Genomic DNA, 26727 nt, shown 5'->3' on the forward strand with positions numbered 1-26727 from the left:
AGCAAAACTTTAGCAAAAATGTTAGGAAACTTATATGCCACCTCTTCAAGGTCCTGTTCCAAGGGCACTTACAGCCAAAATAATGAATTCACAATATAAAAACATTCATGCTACCAATGGGGACAGCAATAAAGACCATTTGGCCTGGGCCTGAATTTCAAAAGGGTTTTTGTTTTTATAAATTATGCAGATTGTTTATATACATCATGTGTTGTCATTTTTAAACTTTTTCTTGTGGCTCTGGCCGTCAAAAGCTGGCAGTGGGCAAGGGTCACACTGGGCCTCGCTGAGAGCCTGCCACCTCCTCTATAAAAAGAGAGGGATGGTTAAAATGTATGTGTATTTTAGGAGGTGGGAAAGAAGTGCTCTCCCATTTCCTAAACAGAAGCGAAAGACCAGCTCCCCTGGACTCTTAAAAGCATAACTGAGAGTCAAGAAGCTGAGGCTTGAATATTTTGCTTTTATAATACTTATAATAATTTACAGTGTTATGTGTAATATTTATCAATCACTCAGGACATGCCACATGCACTTGAAGTGAGATTGTGGTACTAAGTTTTTATTGTGGAAGCTGCCTTGTGGATTCTTGTAAGGAAAAGATGTGCAGCAAAGCTTCTATACCGTATCGAAAAGTTCTTTTTTTCCTTTCTAAATTCTCAGCATTGTAAAACTTGGAACTGCAAAATTCCAACAAACTAATCTTACCCAAGCACAACAAACCTAAGAATCAGGAAAAAAAACATCTTGTGTCTCTTTGAGAGGCCATGTTTCATTGTTAGAGCATCTGCTGTGTGTACAGAGAATCCCAGGCTCAATCCCCAGCATCTCCAATTAAAAGGATCAATCAGTAGGTGTAAGACCTCTGCCCAAGATCCTGGAGAGCTGTCATTCTGAGTAGACAATGCTGGCCTTGATAGACTAATGGGCTTTTAAGTATAAGGTGCCTTCATATGTTCCTCCTGCTGCTCCCCTAGTAAGCATGTTCTGACCACAAAAACCGCTTTTCTCTCTACAAGCTTGTTAAACCAGTGGAACCAGAAGACACCTCCACCCACAAAGGGCACCTCTGACAAAAATGCAAGCACAAAGTCTTGCAGGCAATACAGAATCATAGAGTTGGAGGAGGCCATATTGTTGTTGTTAGGTGTGAAGTCGTGTCCGACCCCATGGACAACGATCCTCCAGGCCTTCCTGTCCTCTACCATTCCCCGGAATCCATTTAAGCTCGCACCGACTGCTTCAGTGACTCCCTCCAGCCCCCTCATTCTCTGTCATCCCCTTCTTCTTTTGCCCCTGCCTTGTCGTGGTGAAGGGGCTTGCGTAGCTCAGTGAAGCTATGAGCTATGCCGTGCAGGGCCACCCAAGACGGACAGGTCATAGCTGAGAGCTCTGACAAAAGGTGATCCACTGGAGAAGGAAATGGCAAACCACTCCAGTATCTTTGCCATGAAAACTCTATGGACAGATCCAAAAGGAGGGGGCCATACAGGTCATCTAGTCCAACCCACTGCTCAGTACATGATTAGCCTAAAGCAGGGGTAGTCAAACCGCTGCCCTCCAGATGTCCATGGACTACAATTCCCATGAGCCCCTGCCAGCGTTTGCTGGCAGAGGCTCATGGGAATTGTAGTCCATAGACATCTGGAGGGACGCTGTTTGACTACCTCTGGCCTAAAGCATCCTCAGCCTAAAGCATATGCTTAATTTAATCATGTACATTGTCTTTGATAAAGTGCAGAAACTGCATACAGTTTGCCAAGTAATCAGTAGTTGCATGCTTGATCTTGGAGACAGAGACCCTTACCAACAAATACTCCCATCCTATCAGCTAAAACCATTTGTTCACATTGATTTGCATGCTTAGAGCTCCAGGAAATCGGTCAAACCCCTGTATGCCACTCAAGATTCTGGGGTGCACTGTCTGTATGCATGAAACGACAACAGAGCCCACCAGGATTATTTGGAACAGAATGTGTTTTGCATTGTACACACATATACAGAGATACACTCCAGGCCTACACAGTTGGAAGGTATGAATAATGGTGCAAAGCTTTCTTTTAGCCAAAAGATGACGAAGAGTGCATGCACCCGAAAGCTCACACCCTGAATAAATCTTTGTTGGTCTTAAAGGTGCTCCTGGACTCTGATTTTATTGTGCTACTTCAGACCAAAGAGCCTCTTGTGGCGCAGAGTGGTAAGGCAGCAGTCATGCTGTCTGAAGCTCTGCCCATGAGGCTGGGAGTTCAATCCCAGCAGCCGGCTGAAGGTTGACTCAGCCTTCCATCTTTCCGAGGTCGGTAAAATGAGTACCCAGCTTGCTGGGGGGTAAACGGTAATGACTGGGGAAGGCACTGGCAAACCACGCTGTATTGAGTCTGCCATGAAAACACTGGAGGGCGTCACCCCAAGGGTCAGACATGACTCGGTGCTTGCACAGGGGATACCTTTACCTTTACCTTACTTCAGACCAACACGGCTACCCATTAGTATCTATCCAAAAAGATGCCGTTAACAAAGCTGTGTTTGCGATACCCTTCTGTGGAACTCTTTTATTTGGCGTGAAGCAGTCTGAAAAATCTGTCTGAGATTGGATCTATATACATGTAGTCGAATGAGATGGTTGAATTGCCAGATGGGTTGCACCCGATTGAAGGTATGTGTGGCCCGGAAGGTGTGAATGTGAAACCCTCTGCACATTAAAAACAAAACCACCATCTCAGAGAATAGGTTCTAGACTAGCCTTTTACGTGGAATTGTTAACATAGGGCCACTCTGAAAAATGCAAGCCCTCAGCTGTGGCCTGATGCGGCACAGCCTGTTCTACCACCTCAGCCCTCTGCCGCTGTATGACTTCCTCATTGTGGTTCCATGGATAGACCAAGCTGGATAATTTATCATCAATAAATTTACTGCTCAAATCCTGCCTTCACATCGGCTTGCTAAACTTCTGAAATAAAGAGAATATCATATTTGACAGTGTATCTTAAAAAAAAATCCCACTTGGTAAATAATAAAGGGGGAAAAATGAATGCTATGAGAGTCTACTGCCATCTGGTGGGTGTTCTCTGAAAACCTCAACATGCACATTTCATAGAAAAAGAAGGGGCTTTTCGCACGCCTTCAAAATCGCACAATGGTTGCCAATTGAAAACGCTACTGATTTGCCGTTATGCACAACGTCGTTGACAATCTGCCACACACCTGAAACCGATCCGCAAAAAGCGCTTCCTTGTAGCGCTTTCAGGGAAATCCCCAAAAGTGGATTCACCCTCCGGAAAGCGCTACACTCCTGCAACCAATCTGCAACACTAGCGGGAAAGTTCTGTGCGTTACCATTGTTGTGGTTTCTACAGAGTCCCTCCCCCTGGCTCTCTCCTCTGAGCTTCCGGCGAAGCGATCGCCATTTTTTTTTCTCCGAGCAAGCGGAGATCAAATCACTGGCAAGCCTTCGTTTACCCAGTGAGGCTTCCCCGGCTGCAGTCCCTCCCCAAAGCTCTTTACAGTCTCTTTACAGTCACTAAGCACTAAGCACAAACAACAGAGAAGCCCGTTTGCTGATGTATTTTCCCTTTATTTTTTACACTGTTTTCGGCCGAAAATCGGGCCCGTGAGGGGGGGGGGGATTTTTTTTTTTCACTCGGGGGGAGCGTGGCAACGATGAAACGACAGCTCAAACACACCTGTCAGCTGGATGGATCTCTCTGTTGCAACGAATCAACACATATTCGTTGCAATGGGTTTTTTTTTTTTTTTTTTAAACCTTTCTTAAAGGGAAAGGGGCTGTTTGGGAGCATGCTAACGGCTGCCCATTGGCTGCTTGACGGTCAGGGGCGGGATGAGCTCGGCAATAGCGCTTCCTTTCTAGCGATTTTTGCTGAGACCGGAAGCTTGTGGGAAACGATGGAAACGCAACTGGATTCCACTACAAAGTCAGGTATGCATAATGACGAATTCCACTATTTTAAATGGCGATTTTTCGTTCAGCAAACAATTTGCTACAAGGATCCCGGTGCGGAAAGCCCCGAAGAGTTGGTTCTTATATGCCACTTTTCTCTACCTGAAGGAGTCTCCCAGTGGCCTTCCCTTTCCTCTCCCCACAGCAGACACCCTGTGAGGTGGGTAAGGCTGAGAAAGCCCTGATATTACTGCTCCATCAGAAAAGCTTTCTCAGTGCTCTGGCAAACCCAAATTCACTCAGCTGGCTGCATATGGGTGAGCGCAGAATCAAACCGAGCTCACCAGATTAGAAGTCAGCGCTTCTAACCACTACACCAAGCTGGCTGGAGAATAATGCTGTTTAAAAAAAGAAATTGATCTAATGTAACAAAGGTGTCTCAATTTAATACTAATCTCCACAGTACCACAACTTTCTTTCTTTGATCATACACCAAGAAAACACACCAAGAAAATCTAGCATAGAACGTGCCCTGACTACAAAATGACATGCAGCCTACCACCCAGCTGTCAGGTTCCTTCAATTGCCAGATAAGTAAACCATTGACCTGATGCAAAGAGTTTGTTGTTCAGAGAAGCAAGTTAACTTGACAATACCTTGTCGAAACTGAGGCATGAACCCACAGGCATAGCGTATAATCCCTCGAGGCATATCCCTTCCTGTGAGAACCCGTTCAATTCAGGAAGGCTTCAAATAGTCACAGCAGCCAGATAGGCAGAGCCCAAAGCAACATTCTGGAGGTGAATGGAGATGGATGGGGGAGAGACAGGCGAGAGGTGTGAAAGCAAAAGGTACTGACCAAGGCAATAAAACAGGGGTGGTCAAACTGTGGCCTTCCAGATGTCCATGGACTACAATTCCCATGAGCCCTTGCCAGCAAATGCTGACGGGGGCTCATGGGAATTGTAGTCCATGGACATCTGGAAGGCCACAGTTTGACCACCCCTGCAATAAAACATGCCTAAATGGCTAACAGATCACAAAGCCACTGTTAATCATGGCAGAAGCATAACATTCTTGACATCCACTGAGCAAAATTTGAAGGCTGCCTCCCTGCTTAAAAGTTACTTCAGTAGGAGAATAGCTCCTTAGACTGGACTCGAGGTTCCTTCCACAAGCCTGGATCCACACCAATTGTTCTGGCATCTCCAATTAAAGGTTCTCACATTTCAGGCCTTTGAGATAGCCTTGCTTTGAGCGCAGCAACCAGGCTGAATGTACAGGACTAAGAATATGAGAAAGTCTTGCTTGATCACACCAAGGGTCTATCTAGTTCACATCCCATTTCTCTCAGGGGCCTTCAGGAAAGCCACAAGCAGGGCCACATGGTGAGACTTTCTCATTGCTTCCCTTTCTCAGTGCTTCTCTTCATCACCTGGTGCTCAGAGGCACACTGGGCATGAAGGCTTCACATAACTACCATGCCTTTGATAGACAGATCTTCACAGGTTTATCTAGTCCCCCTCGAAGCTAGACCAAATGCTTTCTATCCTCTTTTCTCCACATTGTCAGTCACTATAATCATGCTGAGTGTGTTAAAATTAAAAAAATTAATTAAAAAAATTAAAATACCCCATGCTGCTTAATCTTAACCTATGGTCAGTCACAGTTCTAACAGAGCATTCTCAGCCCTACCTACCTCACAGGGTATCTGTTGTGGGGAGAGGAAGGGTAGACAATTGTAAACCACTTTGAGACTCCTGTAGGTGGTAAAAAGCAGGATTTTTTTTTAAACAGCTCTTCTTCTTTTCCTTGTATGGAAGGCACTCCAACTCCTGGATCGTTTTGGTTGGAGGCAGCACAAAACAACTTCATATGTAGGATCCAAGGGTCAGAGAACTATTTATTTCTTCTTGCACTCTAAATGGTATGCACATTAATGCATGTGTAAAGTGCCATCAAGTTGCACACGACTTATGGAAAGCTTGTTGTTGTTAGGTGCGAAGTTGTGTCCGACCCATCGCGACCCCATAGACAATGATCCTCCAGGCCTTCCTGTCCTCTACCATTCCCCGGAGTCTATTTAAGTTTGCACCGACTGCTTCAGTGACTCCATCCAGCCACCTCATTCTCTGTCATCCCCTTCTTCTTTTGCCCTCAATCGCTCCCAGCATTACGCTCTTCTCCAGGGAGTCCTTCCTTCTCATGAGGTGGCCGAAGTATTTGAGTTTCATCTTCAGGATCTGGCCTTCTAAGGAGCAGTCAGGGCTGATCTCCTCTAGGACTGACCAGTTTGTTCGCCTTGCAGTCCAAGGGACTCGCAAGAGTCTTCTCCAGCACCAGAGTTCAAAAGCCTCAATTCTTTGACGCTCGGCTTTCCTTATGGTCCAACCTTCACAGCCATACATTGCAACTGAGAATACCATAGCCTTGAATAGACGCACTTTTGTTGGCAGGGTGATGTCTCTGCTTTTTAGGATGCTGTCTAGATTTGCCATAGCTTTCCTCCCCAGGAGCAAGCGTCTTTTAATTTCTTTGCTGGGGTTTTCAAAATAAGATCTGGACAGAGGTGGTTTGCCATTGCTTGCCTGCACAGTGACCTTGGACTTTCTGGATGGCCTCCCAACTAGGTGGCTAACCAGGGTCGATCCTATTTAGCTTCCAAGATTTGATGAAATTGGGCTACCCATGTCAGGGGAGGGGAGCTTTTTGCCTGTCTCGACCACTCTCCGTTTGAATCCTGTTTTTCATGGATTCTCATGTGAAACATCTCCAATCTTAGAAGTGTATCCCGTTGAACCATCATGCCTTTGACAGACACAAACATGTTAGCAAGGAGGATAGCCTTGCACTGTCTCCTGTAAGAGACTTCAGAGGCCACTTCTAATACATAACAGCAATTTGAAGCCTTCTTCCAACGTAAGTAGCTCATCCTTTGGCAGAAGAATCACAAGTTCCAGCCAGCCAGAGGAAGGGCTAAAAAGAATCAAGAAAAAGACAATGTCATCATCATAGTTCTATTTTTTAGATATTTATACCCCACTTTCCCCCCAATAGGGACCCATGGTTTTGCCTTTGTCCATTTTATCCTCATAATAACCACCCAGAAAGATAGGTTAGGCGGAGAGACAGAGAGACTGGCCCAAAGCTTCCATGGGATGAGTGGGGATTCATCTCCCAGATCCTAGCCCAACACTAAGCTCTTATACCTTGCTGGCATTTTGAACACTTCTCCACCAGCACCTCTGGGTGACCTTTGGCTAGTCACAGTTCTCTTAGAGCTTTCAGCCCCAACTAACTCTGTTGTAAGCTGCTTTGGGATTCCTTCCAGTAGTGAAAGGAAGGTATAAAAACCAACTCTTAACAGGCTAATATCTTTTTTTTTAAATCCCTCCCTTATTCATGTATTTTGGTTCATGACCGTATAAATAAATATTATTAATAATCCCTCCCCAAAAATGTGAAAAGGAGTTCTAGAGAACTGGAAAACTTGCACTCTGTTTTGAGACAATTCTATTAAAAGACCAGTTCTGAGAGTCTTGTCCCGGGAGTCCCATGCAAACAGAACTTGGATTCTAGGGGGGAAACCCAATGCCCTTTCCCCGAGTGCGCATTTTTCCATGTGAGCATTTTTCTTGTGCGCATTCATGGCAGATTCCCCCCTCCGGTGCGCAAATTCCCGGTGGTCTTCCTTGCTGCTGGGCACAGGGAGCTCGGTCGCTCTTGCTCCCGAGTAAGCGCGCCGTGGTGGCGTCGCAGTCCATCCCTCCGCCCGGGCCAGTCCCGCGGAGTCCCCGGGCGCGGCTTGTTGCGCCTCCGTCGCCGCGCCTCGGGGCCGCCGGCAGGCCGCCTTGTGCGGGTGGGGAGATCCCGCGGAGACGCTAGCTCGCCTGCCTGCCACGAGGATCGCTCCCCGGCGAGGCTGCGGGATCCCAGGCTCTCACGTGACGGCGATGATAGAGAGAGATCCCCTCCGCCTCCTTCCCCTCGAAAGATCTCTATGATCGGAGCGCCTGTGCGCGCTGGAGCGGTGGGAGTGGCCGGAGTCCCCGGGTGTTTTCCTTCGGCTGGCGCGGCGGGGATGGGCTGAGAACTCCTCGGCGCGGCGGAGGACGGCGAGGGGCGAGGGGGGAAGTTTTCCTGGGGCGGCCGCGGGCGGCGCCTCCCGCCTCCCGCCTCCCTCCTCCCTCTCGACGTCTGCAGCCGCTCGCCTGGATCGGGGTCCGCTGGCGGCTGGGCTCGCTTTGGGGCAAGTTCCGCCGGCTGCAAGTGAGTAAACAGGGCTTGCCTTGCTAATCTACTCGTCCTTTTGTCCAGGCTGCGGTCCCGGAGGGGGTCTGACTTCAGGTTTGGGCTGCGGGTGTGTTTCAAATAATCCAGCGCTTGGCTCTTTGTTTTGGGAGCATCCACGCCGCTGCCCTGAAGACACAGCGAACATCCCATATTGTCGCCTGATGCTGATGATCTCGCCCCTCCGACCTGTGCAGCGGTGTGGCTAGGAATGCTTTGTGGACGCTGTAAACGTGTTAAGAGACCTAGATAGTCCAAGCTAGCCTGATCTGGCCAGATCTCGGAAGCCATGCAGGGTCGCCCTTGGCTGGTATTTGGATGGGAGACCTCCAAAGAGGGTCGTGATGCAGAGGCAGGCAATGGCAACCCACCTCTGAATATCTCTTGCCTATGGGATTGCCATAAGTCAGCTGTGACTTGAGGGCAAGCGCATGTATGTAGGAGTATATTCGCACCCAACAGTTCTGGAAGATGCCTAGCCTCTTGCTTCACAAGCATCAGCATGTCTTTGGGGAACTGCACACATGCAAGAGGAAGCTCCTGGGCAGGACAGGTTTGGGATAATACAGAAGATGGAAATCTCAAGGAAGCTGGGATGGTCCAGAGGCGAAACCTAGAAGCTGTACCTTCGAGAGGACTGACAAAACTGGTTTAGCTGGTCCCGAGGAAAGCATTTACTGCCTTGTACCTGTGTAGAACAGGGGAGAGGTGTCAAAAGATCCAAATGAGATGCTGATCAGGGAGGGAGAACACTTCTTCCAAGGTGGTCCTCACACCTGGTGGGCTTCGTTGTGGGTGTGAACAGCTCTAGAGAGTCGGAAGGAGCCAGGAAAATGTTCGCGCGTGGGGCTGAGCACTCTGCAGGAGTCATGCCCAAGAATCGTGTACTTCCAAACAGGGACCAAAAGCATATCCAGAGTGATAGCCACCCTTTTAGCCCCCTAATTGGGCGTACAACACAAGAATTAGTACCAAGCCAAGTTTAGGCTGAGGCTTTGTTTTAAGTGTATGAGTTGCTGCTCTGGGTATGCCTCTTACCTGGAAAGGAGTCCAGCCTAGATGAGGGATCCCTGCAAACACAGAAAGCTTTGGCTATTGTTAGTTCTGCTCTGGTCCCACAGGAGTTGGCCATGTTTTGCTGCTGCAGTCAAAATAACTAAGAGCTTTAAAGGGCAACACATTGGTTGCTGTGGTGGTTTTTTTCTCCGTTTGAGTTTGCATCATGTGCTGGACAAAATGAGCTCTGACTCACAGGAACACCCCCCCCCCAAAAAAAAAACGCCTCGCTCTTGAAGGTGTTCCAAGATGCCTGGTTCTTTTGGCTGCAGTTCTGTAGTCATGGAATGGTATCCAACACAGGGTGATGGATGCTGACAGAAAGAGGGGTGAGCTCAGGCCGTTAGATCCTGTGGGGATGCAGCAGGCAGCCTCTTCTGTGCGAGGATGTTTCCGATGTGTCCTGCTGCTCGCCTGTTCTACTGTCCTACAGGAAGTAAAACAAGGTTCCACCATCCACCAAGTTCTTCCTTGTGGGGTAGTAGATTGTGGAGGGTAGTGATTTATCTCACTGCATTTCCAGTGTGGGTTCTGGACCAGGCAGAAGCAGTATAAGATTCTCTTCTGTCAAGCCGGCCTGAAGAGAAGCAGGGCCTCCTCTCCGCTGTGTTGACTGCAGTTCATGGAGGACTTGGGAAAGAGGAAGCTCTTGTCCCTGGTGAGGGATCTATGAAACCCGGATCCGATTTGGGGTTCTCCCGTCTTCCCGTTTATCCTCACAACAACCCTGTGAGGAAGGAAGGGCCAGAGAGACCGACCAACCCAAGACCGTCCCACGAGCTTCACTGTACGAATGGGTTAGATCTAACCAATCAGCCTTTCTCAACTCTTTTTACCACTGGGAAACCTCTGAAACATTCTTCAGGCTTCAAGAAACCCCAGATGTGGCGTGATGGGGCAGAGTATGGTTGAGAAGCAGAGCCGTGTACACGCCCACCCGGGACCGATCCCTGTCCCAAGACCCCCGGGCCCATTGTTGGCCATTTGGGGGGTCAACATGACCATATATGCTCCTATCACCCAATAAATGGTTAACAAAAAACTAATTCACCCCCACCTATTTAGGAAACCCAGGGCTGTCAAGAAATCTGGGAGTTTCACAAAACCCTGGTTGAGAAAGCCTGCCCTGATCACAATCTGGGGGTTCCCAGCATGGTCCCTGTGGTGCCTTCCGGAACCTTTCCTGGCATCTGCCAAGTGTTTTTAGGAAGTGGGTGGGGCCAGCGGGCGCTTTGGCCTAGCAAGCTTCTGATTGGCCTTTGGAGATTTAATTGGCTGTGTTGATATTTTTAAATGTTGCCTTGTTAGCAGCTTCCACCAAAACACGAAGATCTCCGCTGTGTGCCTGAAGGGAAGACACCGTGCCCATTTTGTGGCTGACATCTCCTCCCGCAAGACTCAAGAGCCACTTAGTGGCCCCGCCCACCGCACTGTGACGGAATTCCAAAGGCAGTTGCTCGCTCCAAAGGGCCGGGAACCCCTGTCCTAATCTGGCAGTCTAACCGCTACGCTAGGCTGGTTTTCCGTCTGCCTGCGGGACCCAGGTGAGGAGTTCGAGATCCGGTAAAAGCCTGGGGCGCTGTCCTTCAGCATCCCCGCTTTTTCGCCCTCAAGCGCCAGGCCACACAAAGACCTAGATAAGTCTAGGACTGGGCCTCAAAAACGAACCAGGCTGCAGGAATCCAAAGTGTCCCATTTCTCAATGATTGCCCGCCTGCTCTGTTAAGTTAGTTATTTCTAAACAGCATTCATGATCTTCTCAATGTCAAGTGATAGGCATTAAACCTTAGCCGGTATCGGGCTAATCCCTGAACTGTTTGGATCAAGGGTAGTCAAACTGCGGCCCTCCAGATGTCCATGGACCACAATTCCCAGGACCCCCCTGCCAGCATTTGCTGGCAGGGGGCTCCTGGGAATTGTAGTCCATGGACATCTGGAGGGCCGCAGTTTGACTACCCCTGGTTTGGATTAATGATGATCTGTTGTACTAATCTGATGGAGGTTGCGGCAGAGAAAGCGGTTCTTGACCCAGCTGCTTTTGGTGTGGCAGAATTCCTTCCATTCTGTTCAGAAGAGTTCTGTGTTACAGGAAAGACTGCCTATTCCTATTGACAAAAAGTGCTCTTGTAAAAAGGGAGTTTATATATTTTACAGTGACACAGAACCCTTTATCACATATTGGCAGGAAGAGAGAGAGTCTCTTGAGTCCCACAAAGCTGGTCTGGAGAAATATGTTTGGAAAAAAATATTTGTTCTTCTGGATGGTTTTTAAATTGACAGTCATGCCAGAGATGATTTCTGGCTCAGGAGCACTGTTCTCTTTTGTCGAGTCACAGCCGATTTATGGTGGTCCGTTTTTGTTTTCGAGGCCAGAAGTGGTTTGCCATTGCCTGCCTCTTTGCAGCAATCCTGGACTTCCTTGGGCAGGGGTGTGGGCGGTCTCCCATCCAAGTCTTATCCCCGGCCAACCCTGCATGGCTTCTGAGATCCGACCACATCGTTCAGTCTCTAATTAGCTGGAAGTCTCAAAAGGTTTCTGAATGTGTTCTGAAACCATGGGTCATGCACACAGCTCCCATCTCTGTGCCGTGTCCCATTCAGTAGCAATTTGTGATCTGCGAGTCATGTGGAACAAATTGCCTTTAAAAATACCTGCTGGATTGTTATTTGAGCGGAGAGATCCCGTAGGAAGTCTCCTGATGACGTGGGGAGATTAAAATGGCTCTCTGTTCTTTTTCCATCTCCCAAATCCAGCTCCCCTGAGGTCCCTAAGGTGGAGGAGGCTTAGTTTAATTGCATCGAGCTGGATACAGGGGCGGGGTGGGGAGAGAGTGATCGGATCCTGTTGGCCTCCAGGGGTGCCGTCAGCGTATGATATTCTTTTATAACCTCCTGACGTTTCCTGTCTACAAACAAACCTCAGGAAATAAGGCATGATACTCTCTTGAGAAGGAAGTTGGGAATTTCAAGACGATCACTCTCGTTAGGGAACAACAAACCATCAGCAAAGAACGATAAGTAGAATCAAATGCTCAGATGAGAGCAGAACATTTTTGTTCTTGGGGAAATGGTTCAAACACAAGATACGTTCAAATTTGGCTTGAAGTATGTATAAGTATGTGCAGTATGTGTAAGTTTTTCTAGAAGTTATTTTGATGGTTTTTTAAGGCCTACAACTGTGCAAATGATTTGGGTATCCCAGTAGGCTCACATCTTTCTTTACACACCACCTGTGACGCAAGAATATTGTGTGCTAATAACAAAAATGTGGCAGTGTAGAGGCTTAAACATCCTGCAGGTCACATTGGGGAAACTTGTGTTTCCTGAGCCTCCCCTCTTTTGAGAAGGAAGAGCTGCAGTGTGGGAAACGGATCAGTGGGGGTGAAGTAAATATGTGAAAAAAAGAAAACAGCCTGAACCCCTGTTCTCTCCTTGGTTTGGTTTTTTTTATGGTTGGGGTTTCTTGGTTAGTAAGAATGTACAGATGAAGGTAAACAGTTCAAATTACATTATCATTCATTTAATTAAAAAAAACCTTGTTCTACAGGAAAGGCAAATACAGTTACAATTTCCTGCCTGTTTTCCTGCTCTCCCCTGCTCTCCCTCTGAGCTTGCTCCCTCCTCTTCCTGGGTTTCTTGCTGCCGAGCTGAAATGCAAAAGGAAAGAAAGAAAGAAAGAAAGAAAGAAAGAAGAAAGGGAGAAAGAAACGCTTTGTTTGTGCATTGCTGCTACGCTCTGTACAGCAACCCCATATCCTGTCTGATTTTTCAGCTCTATGCTGAAAACGACTTCCTTAGCTCCATGTTCTTCCAGGAACTCCCTTCCAGTTCTTTGCTTGGTCACCTGAAGAAGATTTGTAGTTGCTGTTGGTGAAAAGGAAAGAGGCCATTTACAAGTCGGGGATTCTTTTGCCACATAATAGGCCACTGTGAAATTGTGGTCAAGGTGCTGGACTTGGTGTCGGTTTCTGTGTGTAAGTGCTGTCAAATTGTTTCCAACTTCTGGCGATCCTGTGAATTCATGTCTTCCAAAATGTCCTCCTAGTTAACAGCCATTCCCAGGGTTATCCCTCACCTTTTCCTGTAGCTCAAGGTGCCGTAGGAATCCCAATGGAAAACATTCAGATGCCTGCAGCTCACATCTCTCATGAATCTCACTGGGCAATCTTAGGCCAGCCATTCTGTTTCCTCTCTCCCAGGGTTGCCATGAAGGGAAAATAGAAGGAAGGAGTGGAGCATGGATGTTGCCCTGAATTTCTGGAGAGGACATGTGGGATACAAAAACATGTCAATACAGGATCTGCATGTAGGGTTGGGGAAAAACCTGGAGACTTTTAGTGGTTAAGAGCAGCGTCTTCTAAGTGGGAAAGCCAGGTTTGATTCCCTGCTCCTCCACATGCAGCCAGCTGGGTGACCTTGTGCTCGTCACAGTCCTGATAATGCTGTTCTGACTCATCAATTCTCTTAGAGCTCTCTCAGCCTCACCTACTTCACAGAGTGCTTGTTGAGGGAGAGGAAGGGAAGGCGATTGGAAGCCGCTTTGAGACTCCTTTGGGTAGAGAAAAGTGGCATATAAGAACCAATTCTTTTCTTCTGTTTTGTCAGGGTTCTCTCAGCCTCACCCACCTCACAGGGTGTCTGTTGTGGGGAGAAGAAAGGAAAGGTGATTGTAAGCTGCTTTGAGACTCCTGTTAGAGAAAAGCGGGGTATAAAAACCAACTTTTCTTCTAAGTGGCTATTTTCTCCAGGAGACGAGCTGCAATTCCAGGTGATCCCCAGGTCCCACCTGGAGGCTGGTATCCCTATCTGCATGTATAGATACCAAAACGCCATTATTTATTTGATTGATGACTTCCGGTCCTTTTGTGTCCCAATATTGCTAGATGACCATGGAGATCAGCGGCCTCCCCCTGGAGCTGTGGCGCTTGATCTTGTCCTACATGCGCCTCCCCGACCTCGGCCGCTGCAGCTTGGTTTGCCGCGCTTGGTACGAGCTCATCCTCAGCCTGGACAACACCCGGTGGAGGCAGCTGTGCCTGGGCTGCGTGGAGTGCCGGCATCCCAACTGGCCCAACCAGCCGGACGTGGAGCCCTGGTCGTGGCGGGAAGCCTTCAAGCAGCACTACCTCGCCTCGAAAACCTGGACCAAAAACAGCCAGGACCTCGAATCCTCCAACTGCTTCTACATGTTCTGGAGGAAAAAGGACCGGCGGGTGCTCTGCGTCGGGCCCGGCTGCGAGTTCGACAGCCTCCGGAGAGCCTTGCTCTCAGCTGGGGTTTACGACCGGATCGTGTTGCTGCCCGGAGTGTACGAAGAACAGACTGAGATCTTCCTCAAGACCCCCGTGGAGATCATGGGGAGGGGGAAGCTCGGGGACGTTGCCCTCCTGGCCAGCTTTGACCAGCACTGTCCGACCATGAGGCTTTGCAACTTGGTATTCATGCCTGCTTGGTTCACACCGGTCATCTATAAGGTGAGCAGGGAAGGGATTTGAGAACCATTGCCCCCAGAATACCCAGCTGGCCTCATGTGGAAGAGGAGAGCGGAATCAAACCCGGTTCTCCAGATTGGAGACCACCACTCTTAGCCATGGCACCACGCTGGCTGTCATCTTTCAGGCGCCATCCCTGCCCTGCCCTGGCTGGCCTGCTGCTGCCTGATACAGCAGTGAGAGAAAATGGGGGCGGCATCACGGTGACACCATGACACCACTTGAACCCAGAAGTGGTCATGCAGCAGCATTCCCCAAAATAATTGTGTGTGGGTGTGGGTGTGTGTGGGGGGGGTGGAATTGCTAGAGCAGTGTTTCTCCATCTTTCTAATGCCGCAACCCTTTAATACAGTTCCTCGTGTTGTGGTGACCCCCACCCCCAACCATAAACTTATCCAAGTGTTCTTTAACAGAAATTAAACCAAAACTGTCCAGTGGTGTGAAGATCCATTGTTCATGATTGTATATTATTTATTTATTTATTATTAGATTTCTATACCGCCACTCGCCGCAGCCTCGCAGCGGTTTCCACATACAATTCTAAAACAATAAAACCCCAATAAAATCCCCATTAAAATAACAATCACATACTAAACAACTATGCAATAGCAACCATAATCTCTAATAATCCCTCCTTGTTCAAGGTGGGGCACTGATCTCAATTGTGTTTTTTCCCCAGGGTTTCTCAGTTCAGTTCTGCCTCTTGTCCCACCATGCCCTTCTCGCTCTCTTCTGCTGCTCCAGACAGGCAAACGCTCTCTCGATCTACCCCACAAGGCTGTTGTGTGGATGGCGCCCCCCTCGCCAAGCTGCTTGCCCTCCCGCGACCCCTGTGAAAGGGTTGTTCGACCCCCAAAGGGGTCCCGACTCCCAGGTTGTGAACCACTGTGCTAGAGAGTTGTGGAGACATGTTACTTCATTTCCATGAGGAGAAGTTATGTGGTGCAGTACTACTCCCCCTCCTCCCCCCCCCCGCCAAAGAACTCCTGTGCCATGCTTCCATGTGTTCTTTTGGGCAAAGGGTCCATCTTTGTTTCTTTCCCAGGGTTTGTTGCCACGAAGAGTGTTGATTTGCGTCTTTGCTCTTTGCCCCACAGACAACCTCGGGCCACGTTCAGTTTGACAACTGCAACGTTGAGAGCGGGCAGCTGCAGATCCACGCCCCTGGCACCTGCCAGGTCAAATTCTGCACTTTCAACCAGTCCAGCATCAATTTCCACAGCGTAGCCATCTCCCTCCTTGAAAACTGTGAGTTCGTCGGGAGCGAGAATGCGTCGGTGACCATAGAGGGTTGCCCTTCTTTGGACAGGAACTGGGCCTGCAAACACTTGACCATGGGGGCCAAGTCCCGCTCTGTTTTATTACAGATGCCGGAGTCCCCGCTCTGTAATATCTCAAAGCTTGAAAGCCAAGGACATCTGCCAGGGGGGAACATGAGGACCTGTGAAATTGTGGTCGGCGAGGAACCGGGCCACTTGTTTTCGGCCTCGCAGACAGGAGCAATGCTAAAGAGAGCTTGCGAGAAGGAGAACGGCCTCTCCGGGAGCCTTCCCGCAGCCCCCAAAGAAGAGGCCGTGACCATGGATACGGATACCAGCGACAGCGAACTGAGCACGAGCAGTGAGAACGAGGAGGAGTCGGAGTCCACCTGCCAGCTTCCTTACCAGGCCCACAGCCTGAGCCACCTGCTGGCCAAAGTGATTCACGGCAGGCCGCAAGCCAACGGGCTGACGGCGCTTCAGAACGACTACGAGCTGAAAAGCCTGCCTCAGGAGATGCAAAAGGACAGGGAGGTCCAAGCCCTGGCCAACGCGGTGCAAGGATGCCTCGTTCGGAAGTGCCTTTTCAGGGACGGGAAGGGCGGGATCTTTGTCTGCTCGCAGGGGCAAGCCCGAGCGGAAGGCAGCATCTTCAGAGACTTGACTTACGCCGTGCGAGGCATACAAAACAGTAAGGTGCAGTAAAAGCCGGGGAGCAAATCTGGCGTGCCGGAGTTGAGCCTGCAGCGGCGTATTCAGCTGAGCCCCCTTAAAAGCTGATGGGTGGGCAGCTCTGCGTAGGGGGAGGTCATCCTCTCCGTTTCTGTCTGACCCGGTTCTGTAAAAGCAAGATCTATAGAGCCTATAATTCCGGGTGTATCTTTTCAGAAGTCTAGTGCAGGGTCCCCAGCCTTTTCGAGCCCTCGGGCACTCTTGTAATCCTGCCACTGCAATGGGCGCAGCCACAAAACAGCTGCTGCAGCAGGCAGAGCCAGCTGCAGCATGGGTGCCACCATGTTCCTCCGATCACACAACAAGGCCTCTGCTGCCAAAGCAGGCTTAAAAGTAATCTGCAGAGCCAGTCAGATCTCCACCGGTCAGTCAAGGGCATTGCTGGGCAAACGTCTCCCATGGCCTCACCCATTTTCTAAAAAACACTCCGTCCATGCCAGGAAAGGGGCCAGTGGGAGCCCCCAGGCACCACGTTGGGGACCCATGTTCTTGTGCTACTGTTCTGTGCTTAGCAAGCCTCCCTGGGGTCTTGGGGGGGGTGGAACTTTTTGTTCCTGAATGTTTGGGGAGGTTCTGATTATTTACAGTCTAATGTGAACGCGAAGCAAGAGAGTCAAGCTCTTAGGGTGACTCCGTAGAAAACCATATCCGATACTTGACAGACGGGCCTTGATGCAGCGAGCGCGTTGCTCCATGCGCACCCTTGGGCAAGAGGGTGGCCATCTTTGTGGATCGTAAGCATTGCCCGGCCTCGTGGAACTCTGGTTTTGTCCCTTGGCCAGGCAAGTGCGGAGAACGCATTCTTCCACGCGAAAGCTGCCATGTTCTGAGCTGGCTCGGCTTTTGAACAAAACGCTAAGTGGGAGCTCGCGTACCGTTCATTACACAGCTATTGTTCCCCGAGTGAACGGCTTTGCAATTACACCAGCATTTTTCTGAAGCGCACTCAGCCTTGGCTTCCAAGTCGGTAATTTGCTGCTGCTGCTTCTTTTGCTTGGAAAGGGTGTTAGGGAGAGGGGGGACGGAGACCGTAGGTGAGTGTGAGGCTCTTGTTTCTTGGCTTTCGAAGAGGTGTTTTGACCCTCAACCATGCCGCTGTTTACCTGCATGCATCCTCCCGGGTCTGGATTCCCAGTGGTGTTGGCTCGATTTCTAACTTGCTGCGTTTGCCAGACTTGGGAGGGAGGCAAGTGAGGACCGATGTCCCCCTGTCTCCACCGTTCTCGTAACGACACATGTAATGTTGGGAGTCATAATAACGCTTGGCAAATGCCTCGTCATGTTCAAAATTTTTCATCAACTTTATCTGCTCGTCTTCTTTGCAACGGACTCTTTAGCATAGTTGTCCTCAGATGAGCAGAGGTGAGACATTTTAGCCTGTTCCCTAGTGATTCTTGTGGCAGAAGCGAGATTCTTGGGGTGGTGGGGGTGGTCTTGATTCACTGCTGTTTCCTTTTGAAGCAGTTCCCCCCCCAACTTGGCTGACTCCTAGTATTGGAGGCAGGCTGGGAGAGTTTTTTAACTTTAAAGATGTTTGCGTCTTGATTTCCTGCTGGGCAAGATTAGCCTTCAGGGTAGTTACAAGAAAATAAATAATAAAATGTTTGTACCACCAGAAGCTACCGATAAGTGGCATGAATGCCACCAATAAAGCAGAGGAAAGGGACAATAAACTAGTCAAGCATGCAGTCAAGTCAAATAAAGTTAAAATTGGGGGGGGGGGAGACAAAATGTCTTCCGGAACAAGACACATGTCAGCAGTTTCTATGGAGCATGAGAAAGATGCTTGAGGCACTTGAAGCGGGAAGATAGGTTTTAGCTTCCATCTCCTGTGTGGTCTGTTTTCCTTCCCCCTTCCAGCTCTCACCTTTCCTTTACACCTGAAATGGAAGCCTCCTTCTATTTCCCTCCCGCTATAGCTAATAGCAGTGTGTTTGTATGCTATAGAGCTGCAGGATCCAACCCCAGCATCATTTTGGACTAGCGTTCCCAGGATATGGCTGGCAACCGGCAAGGGGTTTGCCAGGTCGTTGGGGGGCTCACCAGCGACATACAGAGATTGCTCCCGACATACTGATGTCACTTCTTGTGCGCCCCAAAGTAATGCCAGCACATCCCCGAGGGATAATCTAGCACACTTCCAGATGCATGGAATGACAATAGTGATTGGGGGTGATGTCCAGCATCCCAGTTTCCCATTTATTATTCTCCCACCACCCAGCTGAGCAGCCGTGAGAAATGTCCGCTGGCAAGGAAGGATACATTGACCCCAGCAGGACCCTCACAAGTCTGATTTGGCCTTAATGGTCTTGGAAACTATCCTTTGGAAGTTCTAAATTTCCGCCAGGTCTGTGGTTGAGGCTGGGATCGGCAAGGCAAATCGACCCCCCCCCCCGGGGTTTGAGTAGTACATCGTTAAACCTCCTTCTCCAGCCCTCTAGTAGTGGGGGTTGGGAGTGGGTTTGCCGCCATGTTGGGTTTTTTGATGTCTTTTAATAGGCGTTTTAATGGGGATTTTATAAGACGCTGTGACCCGCCACGAGCTGATCAGGGAGTGGCGGAGAATAAATTGATGATGATGATGATGATGATAACAACCCCTCATGGTCAAAGTTAAGGTAGCTTTGAACTGGGGCAGTCTACTGTTTATTGTGAAAGCTCTGGGCAACCAAATTTACTGTGGGCTTGTTGGTGGGCTTAGATCAGGGGTAGTCAAACTGCGGCCCTCCAGATGTCCATGGACTACAATTCCCAGGAGCCCCCTGCCAGCGAATGCTGGCAGGGGGCTCCTGGGAATTGTAGTCCATGGACATCTGGAGGACCGCAGTTTGACTACCCCTGGCTTAGATAGTGGTAACTCCGTCAAGCGTCATGCTGGTGAGGGTCACGTCAGAGGTTGACCTCCATACCAGGTTGTGGGCAAATGACTAACAGAGGACTAACAGATGACTAACAAATGACTAACAGAGGAAGAAGCTGGGGCTGTCTTCACCTCTGCGCTTTAATTAACTGATTTTTTTTGGGGGGGAGAGGCAGGCAGCACCTTTTCAAATGAGCAAATAGAAGCGCTTTGTAATTTAATTATCTGAAGCACGGTGCTCATTAAAGCGAGACTATTGCAGAGGCAATTTGTAGATTTCTTTCTTTACGCTCATCAGACATGGGTTTAAAAGGCTTATTTGACTACAGCAGAATTAAACGGCGTGGCGGCGCGTGAATATTGAAACGACTTGTTTGCTCAAATAAAACAAAGCTGGGTTTTGAAATGTCAGCCATCCTCCCAACCCTGTTTTGTTGGCCTGGGTACAAGATGTTCCCAAGCAGTGAGGGCTTTCTTTCGGGGTCCTTTCGAGGTTGAGAAGTCTCTCCCTTCCAAATGCGTGATTGCTAACTCTGCTAGGTTGCCAACTCTGTGCTGTGTAATTCCTGGAGATGCAGGAGTGGAGCCCAAGGAGGGGAGAGTTGCCAACCTCCAGGAGGTGGCTGGATATCTCCCCCTAATACAGCTGATCTTCAGGCAACATTGATCAGGTCCATTTTGGAAGGTGGAAGCTATGGCATTATACCCTTTTGAAGCCCCACTCCTCTCCAAACACCTTCTCAGACTACCCCCAAATATCCAGGTCTTTCCCAACACGGATCTGACAACACTTGAAGAGGGTGGGGTTTGAGAAGGGCAACAGTGGGGTACAATGCCCTAGAGCCCACCTCCCAAAGTGGCCATTTTCTCCAGGGGAACTGATCTCTGCCTCCTGGATTAGTTGCATTCCTTGGAGACGTTTAACCACTACTGGAAGTTGGCAATCTTACTCTTCTCCTGCACCCTAACCGTTCCACCACACTGGCTTTCACCCTGCTTGTGTATGGCCAGATCTTGCCTGACGGCACCAGTGCCTAGAGAAGAAGACTACATGTTGTTGAATCTGTGGCCATTTCAGGAATTCTTGAAAACATGTAGCTGACACCACCACAAAACAGTTGCCACGGGGGGGCGTGGGAGGCCACAAAATGGCTGCCAGGGGGGAGGGTAGGACCGATCACAGAATATTGGGAGGTTCCAAACCAAGGGTTGTCCTAGAAGTGAGCCTTGCAGATAGCTTTGGAGCTCTTCCCAAGTATTTTTTGCTCCAGTGAAGTAGAAGAAAGGTAGGAGTGACTGTCTGGCTTGGGAAAGAAGGAATGGGGCATGAGGAAGCACATTAATGGACACCGTAGCAACCCTAGGAAGAACATGAGGATCACTGCTATGGGAGAATCCCAGGTTTCCTGGGGAACTTTGTCCTCTGTTATCGGTATTTGTGCTTGCAAGGATGGGTTTTCCTTGACAACTGCATGTGAATTTGTTGTTGTTCTCCCTTTAGGTCATCATGCTGAAGAATGACATTCACCACTGCAAGACCTCAGGGATATTTCTCCGTCTTGGCGCCGGAGGCTTGATAGCGGACAATGATATCCATTCCAACTGTGAAGCGGGCATCGACATTCGGAAAGGAGCCAACCCTCTGATTCTGGTATTGATTGTCATGTCGTCTGCAGGGTTAGATTCTGCAAAGCGGGTTTTGGGTTTCCCAGCCCCTCGATGGCCCTCCCTAAAACAAATGGAGAAGTCTTAAAAAGGGTTTAGCTCATGCAGTTACCCCAAACATGGGACGTAGGGGGTTTTGACAGACGTAATTCTACATGAAGTTGAATATCTCCCGTTATTTTCAGCCAATCAGTGTAAAATCATCCAACTTAAAATATAAATTCCATAATATTATAGAAGCTCCCGCAGAAGCCACTTAACAGTTGGACAAAAAGCCTGCCGAGAATAAAAATCTACCATCGCTGACCCAAAAAATAAAACTAAGCAAATCCAAAAGCAGAAATAAGGTCTTCACTGTTTTCCTAAAGGACATAAGCAGAGAGACTCTATTGGCTTCTCTCCAGAGGGTGATCTTGAGATGACATCACAATGAGGGGCAGTATATAAATCACCAATCAAATAAATTAAAAAACCTGGAAGCCACCACTCCCAAGGCCTTGCCTCATTTTGCCATCCACCAAACTTCAAATGCTGGGGCCACCAGTGACGGCCTGCACGTTTGAGGAGCCTACTATAAAAGGAGGCAGTCTTTAAGATTTCCTGGCTCCTTAGGGTTTTAGAAATCTAGACAGGCATCTTGAATTTAGTGCAGCTGTTAGGAAAGAGAGACCGGGATCTGAGGATGAGAAAGCAGCTTGCATCACCTAGCAGAAGGGACCGCTAAAGGCAATTAAGTTATTGATTCTTCTAAGACAGGGGTAGTCAAACTGCGGCCCTCCAGATGCCCATGGACTACAATTCCCATGAGCCCCTGCCAGCATTTGCTGGCAGGGGCTCATGGGAATTGTAGTCCATGGACATCTGGAGGGCCGCAGTTTGACTACCTCTGTTCTAAGACTAGCCTCTGGCTCATCTGTGGCCCTGCAGGGACCCTCCAGACTACCTTGAGCTACTCAAAGCTTAGTTGGTCCTGATTCGTATTTGAATGAGAGGCCACCGTGAAAGACCTGGGTTGCTTTGCAGGAGAAGCCAATAGCAAACCACCTCTGCTTGTTTCTTATCTGCTTCTTTCTTATCTACAAAACCCCATAATGGGTTGCCCATGATAGTGATGATGATGATGATGAAGAAGAGGAGGGGAGGAGGAAGACTTAAGGACAGTTTTCTGAATGTGATTGCATGTAGGCCAGTGTCTTGCATGAAAGAGACGAGTACTGACACAGTTCCAAAGCCCTGCAGAGAAATCCTTTGTGGGTGCAGCAATGATGTGGAATGCCTTGGTGTGAGTGTCAGAATAGCAGAATGCGTGTGTACTGCAAACAATCACCCGTGCAAGCAGGACAGTGGACTGAATTTGCAGAACAAAGGAGGCCAGCGTGTTGTGACAGAGAGGCCGTCCTGGATATTTGGCATCTGATAGGCTTCTCTTCCTCGCAGAAGGACTTCCTGAGCTCAAACTTGCTTTCAGTTCTTTCAGCAAAGTGAAAAACAGGTCTAAGATTATAGATGCATGCAATTGCCGTCCCTTGTGACCCAGTCGTGATTTCTGGGAGGGACACCAATTTCCTGATAACCTTTTGTTCGCACACCTGAGCACATTGCAGTGGAGCATCCGCCGGCTCGGATCCAGGAGCCCAGGCAAAAAGAATGCATGGGAGGTCGGCAAATGATTGTGAGGCCACAGTTACCTTCCAGCGCTCTCATAGTCTGTGATCGGGCTCCCTGCTTCAGCAAAGCCTGGGGGTGGAGTGTATTTGCTGCCCACCGCCATCTGTTTGATCAGCTTAGGTAAAGGTGAACAGATGTTGGATGAATTGTTTGGCAATGAAAAGCTGTACAGTCGTGACAACATGGCATTTGTCAATCAGATTTGCAGTATGGCGTTTGCAGCAGCGTGAAAAACAGAATCAAAGCCCACCCACATGGGGTCTTCTTGGATCAGCAACTTGAAAGGCTTCATTATCAAAGTATGATTCGAAAAAGGGCAAATGTAAGCGATTCCTGTGATTGGAAGCCCTGAAAACATGAGCTAGATATCAAAAGGTCACTGAAGCTAGGAGCTTGGATGCCTTTTCAAAACCCTTCAGAGAAATACTTTGTGGTTACTGTGTTGGAACAGGCCTGCTACGTCCTGGAGTCCTTATTACACTCTGCCCACTCCAAGCCACCTGGAGAGGCTTCTCCCCCTCTCCGGTAACTTGCCACCACCACCTGGCCACCCAGACCAACTTGGGCCACTTGAACGTATAGACTAGCCAGATTTCTAAAAATGTGGGTGGCAAAGGCATTTTGTGGGAATGAGTAACAACTGGGCCATTTCCTTTTTCTCTGAAAGAAGATCAGGTGAATTCAAAAGTCTAGGCTGCCAAATGTTAGCAGGCTTCATCTCAGATCATACCACGATAGGGCCTCATAGACTTCTTGATATTTACAGAGGGCTTGCTTGGCCACGCACCTGCACATGAAAAGCAACAGCTGGAGCTCAGGTGGGTCAACCTGTAAAGCTCTTCCAAGATGCCGTTTTCCAAAGCTGTGATGGATACGGGGGTGAAAGAATATTTTCTTAATTATTGTTCTGAAAAGAGAAGCTTAGTGTATCAGACTGTTTCGTAACAGAAGGCCGAGAAACTTATTCTTGTCCTTGACTGTATTTTGAAATGTTATGTTCTATTCTCAAGGCCAGAGACAATTGTTTATATCATGCCATTGTTTATGTTACCAGAGGATTGAGAAAGAATGGGAAGTTGCCTTTTGTAACCTTTTTCCAGTGACTTAGCATAACGCCAATGGGTTGATCCTGTGGGGGGTGCAAGGGGTGGAGACCCCAGGTTATTGGTTTGACCCGAAAAGCATCATCTTTCCCTGCCTTCAGTGGAATATTATAAAGTCTCATGCAATCCTTTGTTCTACACACACAGGGTCATTTTGTTCTTCTGCAGTTGAATAACATCATAAAAGGTTTTCCAGTGGTCACTCATTTTGGGTACTGCACACTAGGCAAATGATCCCAAAATGTCCAGACCGGGCCTTGGGCTATCAGTTGTTCATTAGGGACGGTTATGGTTTAGTACCCAGTGCCTCATTTCAGCAACTTTAATAGTTCAAGTAAATGAACAGTTAAACTTCTAATTGGTTGAGTGGCACCAAAGAGGTATGGCCCTAATGCAGAATCCTGAATTGCTTTAGGGGTAGACTAGACCTGGTTTCCACTCTGTATTTTAGTGCAAAGGATTTCACAAGAAAAAGAAGCATAAACAATAATAGCCCATGTCGGTTTTCAACAGAATCCTGAGGATTTTTGAGCAAAGAGCATTCTGCCTCTGCCCATCTAGCTTCTGGCTAGAGATTATTAACCAATAAAGAAGTCTCTTGCTGTCTCCTGGGCACAATGAAAGAGCCAGTGTGGTTTAGTGCTTAAGAGTGGTGGACTCTAATCTGGAGAACCGGGTTTGATTCCCCTCTCCGCCCTGTGGAGCTAGGTGGGTGACCTTGGGCCAGTCAAGTTCTCTTAGGGCTGTTCTCACAGAGCTGTTAGAATTCTCAACCTCACCTAACTCACAGGCTGCCTGTTGTGGGGAGAGGAAAGGAAAGGTTTTGTAAGCTGCTTTTGAGACTCCTGCAGGTAGTGAAAAGCAGAGTATAAAATCCCAGCTCTTCAAAATCCCTTCTTATTAAGGGGCAAGACTGGTCAGAATTCGGGTCAGGGTTTTTTGACTTGTGGCCTTCAGAATTAGCTACACAGAGGCCCCTCCATCCTCTCTCCTTCTCAAAACAAGGTACTGAAGACCACATCAGCTGCACTCGGAAATCCATTTTAAGCAAAATGTGTGGATTATCTGTATTTTCTGAGGCCAGATTGCAACCCTGCTAGGGGTTTGCTGACCATCAGCTATTTTGTCTCTTCCACCCTCCCAATTTTTGCATGCCTGGACCGGGTTCCTCATATTTCTGAACTATGGCCGAGATGCAGTGGACCAACCACAACAGCAAAGCCACCTGCTTTCTTCCCTCCCTTGCCACCGTGAAGGTACAAGACTCCCTTGCGTCAGGAATGCCAGGCCTTGTCTGAGGAGACACAGAATTAGCCACTCCTTTCTTAAAGTGCTGCCCGGTCTCAAAAATCCGGCCGCCTTTGTGTGAAAGCTTTGCTGACCTTCCTGCTATTGTACCCAGGCACTGACTTGTGTGACTGATCTCTCTTTCTCTCCCCCTTCCCTTTTCTCCCTTGGCTCTTTTCACATGTGCATAAATAAACCGGCAGTGTAATAGGATCTACGGTGGCCTTCGCTCTGGCATCGTCGTCCTTGGCAACGGGAAAGGCATCATCCGTAGCAATCAAATATATGGAAATAAGGAGGCTGGCATTTACGTCCTGTATAATGGCAACCCTCTGGTGAGGTACGTGTCTGAGCGGAGGCGTTTTCCTCACCGTTTGTTATCCCTTTTCCCCACCCCCGGACATTAACCGCTGGTGTTATTTCAAATATGAAACTCCCTCCCTCTGTCCCCCAATACCACCCAGGTAAAGAGCAGGGATGGAGTTTTAAAATGGACCGGCAGGAGGGAAAGGATTTTAATTCACGTACGCCTGGATCTTTAGGTTGCATTATGCGTTGGGGAAATGGTTATCATACTGTGTCCCAGGGCTGTGGCATTCAACTCATGGGGTGGGGAACTACCTCCTTGGTCTTCAGTCTCTCTACAACCAACATTGTTTTACTAGCCCTTGGAAAGGCGTATTAAGCAGGGGTCCTGCAGCTCAGACTGGCAAGCCCCCCGAGATGAGTTCCTTCAGTGCTGGAGATCATTTCTCCAAAACTCTGGCTGTCAGCTTGTTCCTTCCTTTGGCACACGTGTTTCCTGTCCCAATTTTGGTCTACCTCTTGAGGTCCTGGCCTTGGCACCCATGAAGCGATCTGTCTGGCTCTGCCTCTTCCTGTCACCGATCTCTGATGGGAAGCACTTATAGCTCAGTTCTGCAATGGCTGAACAACCATTTTCTTGGGAACAGTGGCGTTCCTTGGAAGCTGCTTGTGGTCTCCTCCATGAGCAGTAATGGTGGATGTGCTCCCCTAAAGTGCAACTTGTTTGTGCCGCTGCTGATGCTTCCCTGCAGCCTGTGGCTGAGGAGCACATGCATGTTCCTGGCTGGTGCCTTAAACTAGAGGGAAGATGGGCTTGCTTAGAAAGCCATGAGGTTTCAGAAGCGAGGCCTGCCTACCTTCTTGGTGGGTCACATGACACTTCCCTTGTGGTGACAGAGACAGAAGTGCTAGATAAAGACGTACTCAACAGCAGTCAGGCTTACCTAATTCCTTAATCTAGGGATCCTCCACAGGGCCTCTTCTACTGATGTATTTGGTTGCCTGTACAAGCTGCTGAAACTGTCCCTGGATGCGGGCAAACAAGATGTGAACAAAACAGTTGCAGGTGGATAGGGCTGCTAGCTCTGAGTCGGAAAATTCCTGGAGATTTGGG

General features: G+C 48.8%; 1 protein-coding gene across 3 annotated transcripts in view; it reads left to right on the top strand.

Moving 5' to 3' along the window:
• The first annotated feature begins 7591 nt into the window (after window positions 1–7591).
• The window catches only part of FBXO10 (F-box protein 10), a 37017-nt gene continuing 17881 nt past the window's right edge, over window positions 7592–26727 (top strand). Inside the window, exons 1-6 of one of the 3 annotated variants that reach the window (XM_077345549.1) lie at window positions 7592–8164; window positions 10550–10785; window positions 14125–14715; window positions 15831–16688; window positions 21086–21235; window positions 25511–25647. In XM_077345549.1, coding sequence (XP_077201664.1) covers window positions 14125–14715; window positions 15831–16688; window positions 21086–21235; window positions 25511–25647 — 1736 coding nt within the window. In that variant the 5' untranslated portion in view covers window positions 7592–8164; window positions 10550–10785. The remainder of the gene's footprint in view (window positions 8165–10549; window positions 10786–14124; window positions 14716–15830; window positions 16689–21085; window positions 21236–25510; window positions 25648–26727) is intronic. The other 2 variants (XM_077345550.1, XM_077345548.1) reach the window with 2 other exon arrangements.

The sequence above is a fragment of the Paroedura picta genome, chromosome 7 (genome assembly GCF_049243985.1).
Source record: "Paroedura picta isolate Pp20150507F chromosome 7, Ppicta_v3.0, whole genome shotgun sequence".
Classification (NCBI taxonomy): Eukaryota; Metazoa; Chordata; class Lepidosauria; order Squamata; family Gekkonidae; genus Paroedura; species Paroedura picta.